Source organism: Thamnophis sirtalis, unplaced genomic scaffold, assembly GCF_051295495.1.
Source record: "Thamnophis sirtalis isolate CommonGarterSnake01/CBP01778 unplaced genomic scaffold, rThaSir2_p1.2 scaffold_3, whole genome shotgun sequence".
In the NCBI taxonomy this organism is placed as follows: Eukaryota; Metazoa; Chordata; class Lepidosauria; order Squamata; family Natricidae; genus Thamnophis; species Thamnophis sirtalis.
Window position 1 is genome coordinate 166273410 of NW_028261383.1, and position 13143 is coordinate 166286552.

The 13143-nt window shown below is 40.3% G+C and overlaps 1 protein-coding gene across 4 annotated transcripts; it reads left to right on the forward strand.

Moving 5' to 3' along the window:
- The first annotated feature begins 647 nt into the window (after positions 1–647).
- Positions 648–7582, forward strand: LOC106549976 (RNA binding motif protein 3). Of its 4 annotated transcripts, none has more exons than XR_001313624.2 (9): positions 648–765; positions 1795–1909; positions 1999–2105; positions 2754–2856; positions 2957–3065; positions 3145–3212; positions 5837–5943; positions 6875–6947; positions 7114–7582. XR_001313624.2 is itself a non-coding variant. In XM_014067740.2 (7 exons), the coding sequence occupies exons 2-6, from the start codon at positions 1807–1809 to the stop codon at positions 3209–3211; spliced, it is 489 nt and encodes a 162-aa protein (XP_013923215.1). In that variant the 5' UTR covers positions 649–765; positions 1795–1806; the 3' UTR covers position 3212; positions 3568–4186. The 4 variants fall into 4 exon arrangements, 2 of the variants coding, with proteins under 2 accessions (XP_013923215.1, XP_087566885.1); XR_015696070.1 differs by having other exon boundaries at positions 3148–3212; XM_014067740.2 differs by lacking the exons at positions 5837–5943; positions 6875–6947; positions 7114–7582 and adding an exon at positions 3568–4186 and having other exon boundaries at positions 649–765.
- Positions 7583–13143: the final 5561 nt, after the last annotated feature.

Genomic DNA, 13143 nt, shown 5'->3' on the forward strand with positions numbered 1-13143 from the left:
CTCCTCTTGCCTAACAACTGGGCAACTTTTATGTCAGAATACACCGACTCAAGACCCTCAAATCCCCACACGGGAAAACGGGGGAAAGACGAGAGCATTAATTTCTCAAACTATTTCATAGGCTGCCACCATCTCAGGCAGAAAAAAAACCTGGTAGGAAGAAGTGGTAGCTCTTGAAGTGCGGGAGAGCTCTAGCTCTCTGCCGCCACCTCTTGGCTGCCCGGAGTTCTTCACTTTAGTTATGACGATCATACTCGATCTCGGAAACATCGGCCTACTTCTTCGTGTTCCCGTCCTCTGATATGTGGAATCGGGCAGTCAGGACCACAAATAAAAGCAGATCCACTTAAACAGAAATAATAAAAGGCGGGATTAAAAACAACTTTACAAGTACACGTATCTCAAAGTAACATGTGAAAGTATCCAGAAGACAGTTTCACAGCAAAAAATAAAAAAGGAGCTAGCGATCGTGAGTGCATCAGTCAGCACTTAAGGTCCGGCTATAAGTCAACCGTATTATATATACGGTTACATTCTGCCTCCGGAGCTTCTTTTCCGGGGCGCTATACATCCGGCAAAGAGGAAACGGTAGCAAAAAGCGCCATCCGCGGTCCAACCGCTTTAAGCCTCGGTGCAGCACCCGACAGCCATACAACGGCCCTGTGGCGGTCACGTGATCGCGATAGGGGGCGGGATCCAATATAAGCGTCGCGCGGGCGGTGTCTCGGCCGCATTTTGAGTACTGTCCAGCCCAGGCGACTTCTTGTAAGTAAACTCCAAAGTTCCTTAGCCTCCCCCCCCCGCGGGGGTGGAAAAAAACCGCGCTTAGACCGTTTACAAGGGGGAAATGACGGGCTCCTGCTCTTGGGGAGCGCGAGGCGCTCGCGAAGGCCGCGCGCACGGCAGGCGAAAGGAAAGCGAAGAAAAAAGCTCGCGCCCTGAACGAAAGCCTCGCCAACTGCCAAAGGAAATAACGTAGCCATGCGGTGCGCGTGCGTGGTGGAGGGCATGGCGTGGGGGGATGGGGGGCACGAGGGAACAAAACGTTCCCTCGCGCGGGGTTAACAAAATGGCGCTCAGAGCGCAGCTATAGAAACTCCCGTCTCCTCGCCTTCGTTATTTTTCTCGAGCCGCCGCGAGGCTTCTGCGGCTTTGTTCCCGGGCAACGAATAGACGGGGGCCTCTTTGCTGGCTGGGGGAGCGTCCTTCTTTAAGGATTCTGGACCCAAACGGGCCACTGGGTAAAAGTTAAACTTTGAAATGACGACGAGGGCGGAACAGGCTCGTGGGCCGCTTCCGCTTAGCGGCCTGGCGAAACGGTTACGGTCACGTGGAATTCCGGATACCCTGTGACGTTCGGAGCCATGTGCTCGGTTCAGGCCTAGCGATTCTCCATTGGTAGATTCGCCGGAATTACCCGCGCCGTGGCGAGTAGAATAATGGAAAGTCGTCTAGGGTAGTTCAGTAGTTTACCAGGTTTTGTTATTGCTTCTGGTGGACTCTCGGTCGTTTGGTTTACGTCCCTCGTAAGGAAATATGGCTAGTATATTGTATCGTATAATAGATGTCTGTGATTAATATATATACGCGTATATATGTGTGTATGTGAGTATACATGTGTATCTTCGTGTGTGTGTATACACACAAACATACCGTATGCGTGGATATAGTTATATAGAGTGAGGGCATCAGAATTTCATTTATTTTTAATGTATGCCAGTGTGTTCATAGAAAAAAGTGACAATACATTATCTTACTTTTACAGCATTTTTTTCCTTTTTGTTTATTGTTTAGACTACCATCATTATGTCTTCTGAAGAAGGAAAACTATTTGTTGGGGGGCTGAACTTTGATACTGATGAACAAGGCCTTGAACAGCATTTCAGCTCTTTTGGTCCTATTTCTGAAGGTAATATATTTAGCTAATAAAGGGGAATGAGTTGCTGTTGAAGATTACCAAAGAAGATGAATAACTTCTTTTTTTTTTTTTACTTACAGTGGTTGTGATCAAAGACAAAGAAACACAGCGATCAAGAGGCTTTGGTTTTATTACCTTTTCCAATCCTGATCATGCATCAGATGCCATGAGAGCAATGAATGGAGAGGTAAGGTTTTTTTTTTTTCAAAATTGTATTATCGGTTATGACTACAGTCTAAATATATCTAGCTACATGTATTTTGTGAGGTGTTTCCAGGAAGTAAAAACTAGCACAGTAGTATTTAGCTTTTAAAGCATCAGGAATTATTGATGTTCAGCATTTTTTTTACCTTTAATGTATCAATTGAAGTGTTCACATTTTCTTACCTAATTGACTAAGTTATTGGTCTCCATGATACCCATGCTGTGCATATCATTTTTGGCTATTAGTAAGGAAATAATAAGTTTGATTCAAAATGAACTGTATTTACAAACACACATAGTTTCCTTGAAAGATCTCTTATTCCATGCAAGTTAGAATGAGTCCGTCTTTCAAAATAACTTCGTTGCCTGCCTTTCATCAGCAGTATGTTTCCCATTCTTTTAAAGGTATCTGGAATTGTTCTAATGTTGTGCGGCCTTTATATTTAATAAATTATGAGTGGTGGTTTTATTACTTAGGTTAATTTGACAGTGTCACTTAGCATTCATATTACTTCATTGGCTAAAATCATGTTTTAAAACAAAAATGGTTTTATGTCTAGAAGAATGTACATAAGAATAATCAGTTTCATTCCCTGACTTAATCACACCTAAAGTATTTGTTCATTATCAGTCTATAGATGGGCGTCAGATCAGAGTTGATCATGCTGGGAAATCTCGTGGATCCAGAGGTGGCTACTTTGGAGGCAGGGGACGAGGTCGTGGCTATTCTCGAGGTAAGAGCAAAACACCTATGATAAATACTTGATGCATAGAACTAAGGGTGAAAGGTGGGTTTCTGCAATTCAGCTGGCTTTGAAACTTTTTTTATTGTAGGCGGAGACAGAAGCTACGGTGGAGACAGAAGCTATGGTGGAGACAGAAGCTATGGTGGACGGTACGATAGCCGAAGCGGAGGCTACAGTAGTTCCCGTGACTACAGCAGGTAATTATGGTAGTATATATTTTATTTTACAAATCCATTCTATAGGGAACAAACATAAAATATTATCCCTTGTTTTCAGAAGTCAAGGAAACTATAATGATCGATACTCCTCAGGAGGTTCGTATAGAGACAACTATGACAACTGAGGTAAGTAGGCATTGGAAAGGGAGTGAAAAAATTGTCCTGTCAAAATGCCCTTAAGCTTTCAGTGCTCCAACTTACACTGGATAGTGGCAGAAACTTACAGCTACTGAGTTAAAATCAAACATGTTTCTCTATGTATTTGCCATTGATGCAGGCCTTCAGTCAATTACTGATGAATAATTTGAGTGCATGTTGGACCTTAAAGAGTTAAATTTTTAATTGAGAAGTTATCTGAGTGCTAACTGGGGGAGGGTCTGAGATTCGTAGCAACACTAATCTAAAAGTATAGGAGTGATGAATTGCTGCAACATGTCCATAAACTTGTGCCTTTATGATTATACCTGCTTCTTGTCCTCAGCTACACCGAGTAAAAATCCTTCCTGACTCGAGATCGTCCTTCCAATGGCTGTATTTATAAAGATTTTTGGAGCTTCGCTGAATCTTGTTTAATTACCTACATGATCTTCCCCTTATAGCTTTTATCACATGTAGCCTGAAAGCTTCCTCTACAAGATGGCCTGTTAGACTTTACTCAAGGGGTTTTTTTAAAGTGGTTTTTAAGCATTTTTTAAATCCAGTTTTATTTCTCTTGCCTTTGCAATCTAAGTTTTTTTTAACTTGACACATGGGGCCCTACAAAATAAACCTGTTGGAAGCTGACCAGTCTTTTGAAAAAGTACAATCATTTGATGTTCATCTCTTGGCATAACAAGCAAGGGCAAGGGTGAAAAGGCAAAAGAATCTTGGTATTATTAAAGATATTGGTGGTATTACATTGATCATAGTAAAAGCTATTTTACTGTAAACCTATAACTCGAATGCTTTGAGAGGTTCTTGAAAATGTTTGTTTATATTGTCCATTTTTTTTACTGGAAGAAATATGCATAATTTCAATTAATTGTATTTGAAGTGGATAAGGAATTTCCTGTACTGAGGTTTTGGCTTTACGAAGCCCATTAAAATCCCATCTGAAACAATTCTCTGTTCCTAATGTTTGCACTACACATCTTTGATAGTTTAGTAGCTAGTAAGTAAAAGCATTTTAGATAAGGCCCTGAAGTGGTATCTGAGTAATGAGGGTTTTATGTATGCCAGGAGTTTAAAAAGTATGAAATACAAATGCAAAAATCTGACAAATTGGGAGGGATAATTACAGATTCTTGTTTCTCACTAAAGCAATGTCCTAGCATGATTTAACATCATCATCTCTACAAGTCTAAATTATCTTGATACCAGATGAGTATTTGTAAATATCAAATATGACTCAAGTATGGCCAATATATTTTTTATTCTACAATGTTTCAAAGTGTGTTGGGATCAACATTGCAATGCTACTCAGGGAAATCATTTTTACTTCTAGGAGGGGTAGTGACTTCTAGGAGGGATAGAGCCCAGTGATGACTGGGTGAAAGAACTCTTGAAACTTGCTAACAAGAATCCCAGCAGGATTTCTCAATACAGTGGCACATAGTTTTTAAACGTGTGTCATTCAGTAGTGAATTTAACTTAGATTTGACTCTGATGAGTTGATTAATTAATTTCTGGTTTGCAAGTTTATATAGCCATAGAAGAAACAAGATGCTAAGTTTGTAAGCTGTATGGTGATACTTGAATTTGTAACATTCCTAAATTTTTCAAATATGTTCACTGAGTAACCTTCATGGGTTGCTACTTGCTTTAACTGTAATTTACTTTAATGATGGTATTTCTAGAGTGGAGGGCATGGAAAATAACTTGCCTTGCTTGTACAAACACTTCCAAAAGTAGGGAATGCCCTACTTGGTGGTTTGAGAAATAAATGGCTTTGAGCTGGTAGAGAAATACGCTTTTGACATTTGGAAGGTCTAAAGCTTCTGTTCAGCTTTAAGGCTGGACTGATGCTTAGCTGGCCTTACCTGTAGTTAGGTCTGTCCTGTTCTTACACTGTGAGAATTCTCTGCTAGCATGTGGAAGCCAGTGTCCTTGGAGACCCCGAAGTGTGTTGTCCTCCTTCAGTGCGATCCATGTGAGACGAAAGCTGCTCTTGGCTAGTTCATTTGTGGAAATAGTCCTGTATTTCGAGGTAACTCTTTTGCTCATGTCTGCATCTTTTCTCCCATAGAGCTCCATTCTTGTTGCTGCAGCAAACAGATCTTTGTTATTGGCAAATTTATTGGGCAAATCTGGGGTCTTATTGGACCTTAGCAGAACTTGGACTTGATATATTTGGGGTTTGTTTTTTTTCTAATCCTGGGGGGAGGTTCTGCCTAGCTCCTGTAACTTGACATACTACTTCAAGAAGGAGGAAGGCAGTCAGCTAAAAGAATATTCAGATCCATTCAGCCACCCCTCTGTTCATTTCCAGTCTCTTGTGTTTTATGAAAACTTGGATTGTTACTTGGATTGATGTTTCCTAATAAAATCTAGCTTGGGTGTAGAAGCCTTCTATTCCCACTTCTTAAAATAACTTCATATAATTTGAAAAAAGGCTTAAATATGGGAGAAAAATCATGTTAATTTGGGGAATCTTCTGAGGACTTGGTGAACAGCGTCACCTGGGCCTGAAGTATCTTGTTTAGAACTGTGTAATCACTGATATTTTTGAAATTTTGAATGAACTTCTTTTAAGTGATACTTATTGTTTGCAGGCGAGAAGATTATAAGTGGTTATTCTGCCTAAAATAATAACCATTGACCTCTGAAGTAAGGAACAAGGAGATTGCTGCTTCACCAAGGTTTTAAAAACCACACTAAAGTAAGTAGTTTTTCTTCAAAGTAATACTAAATAATTCACCTACTCAATTGGCACCATCGCATAATATATGTGAGATTATAATTCTTTAAGGATTAAATTTATATGGCTGCCCATTTTATACACGCATACAATCAAACCAACAAAGTATTATACAAATGTCATTTAAAACAAATACAAATAAAGGTGACAAGAGGAAATGCATTAGTATCATGCGCATGATGGAGAAAACACAGGCATCCTATTGGCAGGGGTTCATTAGGCCTGCTTTTAAAAAGCTACATTTTAAGAGGTTTTTGGAAAGTCACAAGGTTTGGGGTTAGCCTTCCCTCAGGTGGGATGAAATGTGCTTCCTGTAAAGCTGTATAGAAGTTGACCTTCATAGATGAAAAGTACAGAAGTCTGAAAATAGTAAATTTGTATTCCAACTTTTTACAGGCAAAATAGGATTACTTTGTTCGATTGATGCCTTATATGAGAAATGACAACAGCGACTCTAGAAAGCAAATTTTGTTAGATTTCCAGTATCACTTAAGCAAATTTTCCCTGTTGTGTGTGATACTCTGGACATTCTAAGAATCTTTATGATTATAAAGGGCTATCAACATTTATTCAAGCCAATTTATTCATAGTACAGTTTTTTTTAATCTAAAACAATGTGCTGCAATATTCACAATGTGTTATTTTGGATAGTGGATAGAACCCTGTGATCCCTAAGAGCCCCTTCTGTTTGAAACATATTCTGGTATTACAATGGTATAAGCACTCACAAGTATAGCAGTTACTAAAAAGTTTAAAAAAACAGAACTAGGAGATATTAGTTCCAGCACATGTGACATTGTTCTACCTTGATAGTCACAAAATATACCTATGATCATCAAAGGTTTCTTTTCTCTGTTGTATAATGATTGACTAGTATATCCTTTCTTTACAGGACTTTCTGTTCTATTTGCTAGAATAGTATAACAGTGAACCAGAGAAGAAGGGAGCCAAGATTGTCCAATCAGGTTTGTTTAACAATTTGTATATTTTCCTCAAATAAGGGAGGTAGAGATAGAAAAAAATAGAATCCAATTTTGGGGTTTAAGCATGCCTTCTGTATAATGGCAAACTTAATTTTCACCAGCTTAAATGTATTGGTTCATTGTGCTAACTGTTCTTCTATTTTGTCAGATTGCAGGAATTCACACCTATCAAAATTGTTGTAACAAGTATAACAGACCAAGAGGACTTGTCACTAGGTTGTATTAGATTGCTGGAAATACATCCACCCACAAGGACTTTTTTTCTGATTGGCTAACATAGTTCTATCTAAGAATCCATGCAAAATTGGAAGACATCGTAATCACCTTACTGAATTTGTGTATTGATGAATAACTATTCTGATCCTGTAATGGTTTTACAAGTTGGGGAAATGGATGTACATATCTACAGTTGTGTAATTCTTGGCCTAAATTTTCTATGAATGTCAGATCAAAGTAAGAGAATCCTTAATGCTTTTGCTTAGATCATGCATTAATGCTATACAGTTGGTTATTGTTGGGTTTTTTTAAAAAGTATGTTCTCTCTACCCTTAAAACTTTCATTTCCAAAACTGTCAATATAGCAAAGTTTCTAATAAAGTGTACTGATTGAATAATTACTGGCTTAATAATATATTCTCATTGCTTTCAGTGAGGTAATCAATGGCATAATCAGAGGACTGTTAAACTGGTTGTAATATGTAGAGAGAAAGATGCCAGCACCTGTGTCCTTGTAGGAAATCACACTGACAAAGCTCTATACCACAGAAGGAGGCTAAGTGGAACATTGACCAGGGTGTGGATGAGAGGTACCCAGCCAAGTGAGGCCATCTGGAGGTAAAGGTGTGTTGTAGTGAGCAGAGGACTGGAGCAGGAAGATGTTGCCCCAGTGCCCTGTAGCTCTTTTGCCTCCTCCAATGCTGGGAGCCATTTTGAGTTCTCTGGAGGACAATAAAGCAAATATGGGAGCCATTTTGAGTATTGGCTGAAGGACAGTAAAACAAATATGTATGCAGTGTTTATAAACTGGTCAAAAAAAACAAAAACTGCAAGAAGATTTATTGGGACTGATACCAGCTGGAGGGTTTGGTGAGAAGTTCACCTTGAGTGAAAGCCATGAAGAGAAGGTGCAGTTTGTGTGGTGGGGTGCTCGCAATTCAGTGAGAGAACCCTGTTGAATTACAATAACCGGTAGAAGGCTGAGTAAGTTGAGGTCTATACAGAAGCCCTTTGGGTAGCAAAGACCTTGGGAATTTGTGTGTGTGTATTTTCCACAGATCAGGACATGCACTGCTTTGAATAGGGAAGGGGTCTGAAGGGATGGGAGCAGGCTATAAGATTCCAATAGTAATGGGAGAGGAAAATGAGAGTTGGGGCCCAACTCAGCAATGGTAATACACTGAATCTGAATTTTCTGGCAAAGCAATGGCAAAGTATTGAGTTTTGGGGAGATTTTGATTTCTCCTGCCATGGATAGATAATTCACTGGTGAACCTCAAATTCTTGGGTACCATTCCCCTCCGCATGCAGATAAAGCCTATTGGATCGGCCCACTCCAAGTGACTAATGGACTGATTGAATTCCAGAGGGAGCTTGGGGTTATTTCACAAAGCCTGCTACCTGAAGCCTTTAAATTGGATTGCACCTGAGCAGCCCCTCCAAAGATGCCCAGGGTTCCCAAAGCTCCCTAGGTATTTGATGGGATTGATGGAATAAGGATAAGAGACATCTAAAGCATTGCTGGCAAGAGACAAGGAGAAAAAAGAATCTGAATGGAGTAAAGCTGCTATTAAGGCCTACCTCACAGAAGTAAGGGTAGTGGAATGCAACTATCCACCCTTAGTGCATCTGCTGATAGTCACCCAATGGCCCTCTTTCAGGTAATTTAGTCCCTTGGAGGGAGCAATACCAAAGTATATCAAGGGTTACTGTGAAGAACATGCTGCATCTGGCAGACAGTCGCATTTGATCTACATTGGGCTCCAGCCTTACAACAGAGCCAATGGAAGTGGTGGGTGTTATATTTTCCAAGGTGGCCTGGGAAGAGTTTGAGCCTGCAGAACCTGAGGAATTGGATGGGGCCCTCTCAGCTGCTTTTGTGTGTTGGATACATGCCCCTCCTGGCTAGTTAAAATTGCATAGGAGAGGATGCATGAGTAGGTCTAGACCAGGGCTGTCAAACTGGTCGTCCATGGGCCAGACCATGCCAATCTCAGCTCTACGAAGGCAAAAAACATCGCAATACATCAACATGACGTGGTAAATTTGACACCTGTGGTACTGTGATACTTAAAGACCTATGCAAGGGTCCTCTGTAGACTTCAGCTCAGCATTCAATACCATCATTCCAGATATTCTAACTAAACTAAATCAGCTATCTGTACCTGACTGCACTTGTAAATGGATCATAAGCTTCCTAACAGACAGGCAGCAGCAAGTGAAGCTAGGCAAAATCACATCAGATACCTGTACATAGCCCCCCAGGGCTATGTTCTCTCTACATCAGTGACTGCATCTCAAAAGATCCCTCTTAAAATACTCGTTTGCAGATGGTACAAGTGATTGGTCTCATTCAACACAACAATGAATCTGCATACAGACAGGAGGTTGAACAACTAGCCATATGGTACAGCCAGAACAATCTTGAATTAAATACACCCAAAACTCTAGAAACGGTGGCGAATTTTAGAAGAAAACCTATACTACCACCTGTTAACGATACTAAACAACACAACAGTAGAGACCTTCCACATTTCTGGGTTCTGTCACATCTGAAGACTTAAAATGGACACCTAACATCAAAAACGTCATCAAAAAAGCACAACAAAGAATGTTCTTTCTGCACCAACTCGGAAGCTTAAACTGCAAAATGCTGCTGATTCAGTTCTACAGAGGAATTACTGAATCTCTCATCTGCACCTCCATAACTCTGGTTTGGCTCTGCCACCAAGCAAGACAAACATAGACTTCAACAGAAAATTAGAAGTGCAGAAAAAACAATTGCTATCAATCTGCCTTCCATTGAGGACCTGTATACTACATGAGTCAAAAAGAGGGCTGTGAAAATATCTACAGACTCCTCACATCCTGGACATAAGTTGTTTCAACTTCTCCCCTCAAAATTATGCTATAGGGCACTGCACACCAGAACAACTAGACACAACGACAGTTTTCCCCCCGAATGCCATCACTCTGCTTTACAACTAATTCCCACAACACTGTCAGTAATTTACTAAGATTGTATTGCTATTCTTCTTCTCTTCCTTCCTAGTATCTATCTCTCCCCACTTATGACTATAACCATGTTGCTTGTATCTTTTAATTTATATTGTTTTTATTGTTTCCTAGTATGATTTGATAGCTTATTAGTAACCTTGACTATCACTAAGTGTTGTATCTTTTTATTCTTGATGAATGTATTTTATTCTCCTTATGTACACTGAGAGCATAGGCACCAAAGACAAATTCCTTGTGTGTCCAATCACTTGGCCAAGAAAGAATAAAGAAAAGAATAAACTCCTTTTTAGAGAAGGAATGGTCCCACCAGCTCTTAAAGTAATGGTGGTATGCCACATCAACGGACCATCAAGTAGTCTGGAGAGTTTTTGTCCAGACTCCAATCTTCCCTTTTTAGGGAAGGTGGTGGAGTGGTCACATGACAGTTTCAGAGAAACCTGAATAAAGCAGATTATCTAAACCCCTGACTTCTTGACTTCTCATGATATTATACCCTGGGTCAGCTTCCAGAATTAGTGCTGGTTCTCCTCCGTCCGAGCTTGTTCCAGTCAATGTTGAGGAAGCAAAATCCAGCCAGCATCTCCTAATTCATGGGGTTTCGGGGTTCTATTTTTCCCCTTTTATTTAACATACACATGATGCTGTGTGAGATGATCCATGAACTTGGTGTAAGATATCAATATGCAGATGATACCCTTTATATCTCTACCCCAGGCTCTTGGAGAACTGTTCTGTCTCAGTGTCTGGAAGCTGTTGGCACTGGTTGGGGCTTAATGGTCTCCATCAACCATAACAAGATGGAATGGCTATTTAGAACCACTGGAAATAAGGTTCTTCCATCTTTAGTCATGGATGGGATTGTGCTAACCCAGGGAGACCCAGGAGCACAATCTGGAATCCTAGACTTGTGGCTCCTACTCAAAGATCAGGTGCCAACCATGGTTAGAAAGGCTTTTGCACACTTTTGGGTGGTGCGCTGGTTGAGCCTTTTCTTGGACTATGAGGCTCTGCTCATAGTAACTCATGCCCATATAACCTCTTGTTTACACTACTGTTAACACACTACACTGCACGATTATTAAGCAAGTTGCATTTGGGGGGGATTAATTTTATTATTGAACAACTACAGTGCTCTTGGTCAATCCAAAATGTTAATAAACTTCAAACCTGAAAATTTAAGAAAGTAAAAGTGAGGTTATGGCTTTCTTAGGGGAATATGTATGCACAATTATTATGCAACTACCGGTGAATGAAAATTTGCCCATCCCACTTGTTTATTTGCATCTGTTAAAATGAGAATAATAAATAACTCAAAATGTACAAATAAACATTTCTAATATTAAAAAAAATCAGTGACCAATATAGCTACCCTTCTTTTCAATAACAGTCATAAGCCTTCCATTCATGGATCCTGTCAGTTTCTTAATCTGTTGACAATCAACTTTTTGTGCAGCAGCAATCAGTCTCCAAGACACTGTTCAAAGTGGTGTGCTGTTTTCCTTCACCATAAATCTCCCATTTAAGAAGGGCCCACAAGTTCTCAATAAGATTTAAGTCAGGTGAGGAATGGGGCCATGTCATCATTCTTTCATCTTTTAAGGCCTTTACTGGCTAGCTATGCAATGGAGTATGTCGATGCATGCGATGGAGCATTGTCTTGCATAAAAATCATGGTCCTGAAAGATGCATAGTTTTTCCTGTACCACTGCTTGAAGAAAGTGTCTTCTAAAAACTAGCAGTAGGTTGGGAGTTGATTTTGAGTCCATCTCAACCCAGAAAGGTCCAACTAGCTCATCTTTAATAATACCAGCCCATACCAGTACCCCACCTCCACCTTGTTGGCATCTGAGTCAAAGTGGAGCTCTGTGCCCGTTACTGATCCAGCTATGGACCCATCCATCTGGTCTGTCAAGAGTCACTCTCATCCCATCGGTCCATAAAACCTTTGAAAAGCCTGTCTTCAGATATTTCTTGGCTCAGCCTTTTCCTTTTCAACATGTGTGTCTTGTTCAGTGGTGGTTGGGTTTTAGTCTTCCTTACCTTGGTCATGCCTCTGAGCACTGAACACCTTGCACTTCTGGGCATTCCAGATAGCTGCAGTTCTGGAATATGACAGCACTGGAGGATAATGGGCTCCTAGTAGCTTCACATTTGATTCTTCTTAAATCTTTGGCAATTAATGTACATTTTTTTCCTCAACGCGTTTCTTGTAATCCTGTTGACTATTTGCAATAAAACATTTCATGGTTCTCTGATCATGCCCCCAAATCTTAGCAATTTCAAGCATGCTGCACCCCTCTGAAAGACTTTTTACAATTTTTGACATTCCAGAGTCAGTTAAATCTCTTTTTTTGGCCCATTTTGCCTGAGGAAAAGAAGCTGCTTAATAATTATGCACACCTTGATATAGGGCAAGGGTGTCAAACTGGTGGCCCATGGGCTGAATGCATCATGCACAGACCATGCCCACCCTGGCTCCAAAGCCAAAAAATGTCATGATACATCACGTCATATGATGCGATCGGGTTTGACACCTGCGATATATTGTCTTCATCTTCTTGGGTCATACCCTCCTTCATTAGAAAAATACACATCACCTGATATGTCTAACTCTACTAAGCATTCAAGTTTATACACCCTGCATAAAAATGATGATATGGTCAAAATACTAGCCTAATAATTGTGTACACAGTGCATTTGGAGCTGCCCATGAAGAACATTTGGAAACTTCATCTGGTTAGTATAGTTTCGTGGGTAATAAATGGTGGCAGATATATGGCACATATATTACCCCTTCTGTGTGAGCTGCATTAGCTTCTGGGTGCAATTCAAGATGATGGTGGTCACCTTTAAAGGCCTATGTGGCTTGGGATAGGTTACCTGGGGATCACCTTTTTCCAAGAGTATATCTGTCCAACCTAATACAGCAAAATGGGCATGTGGC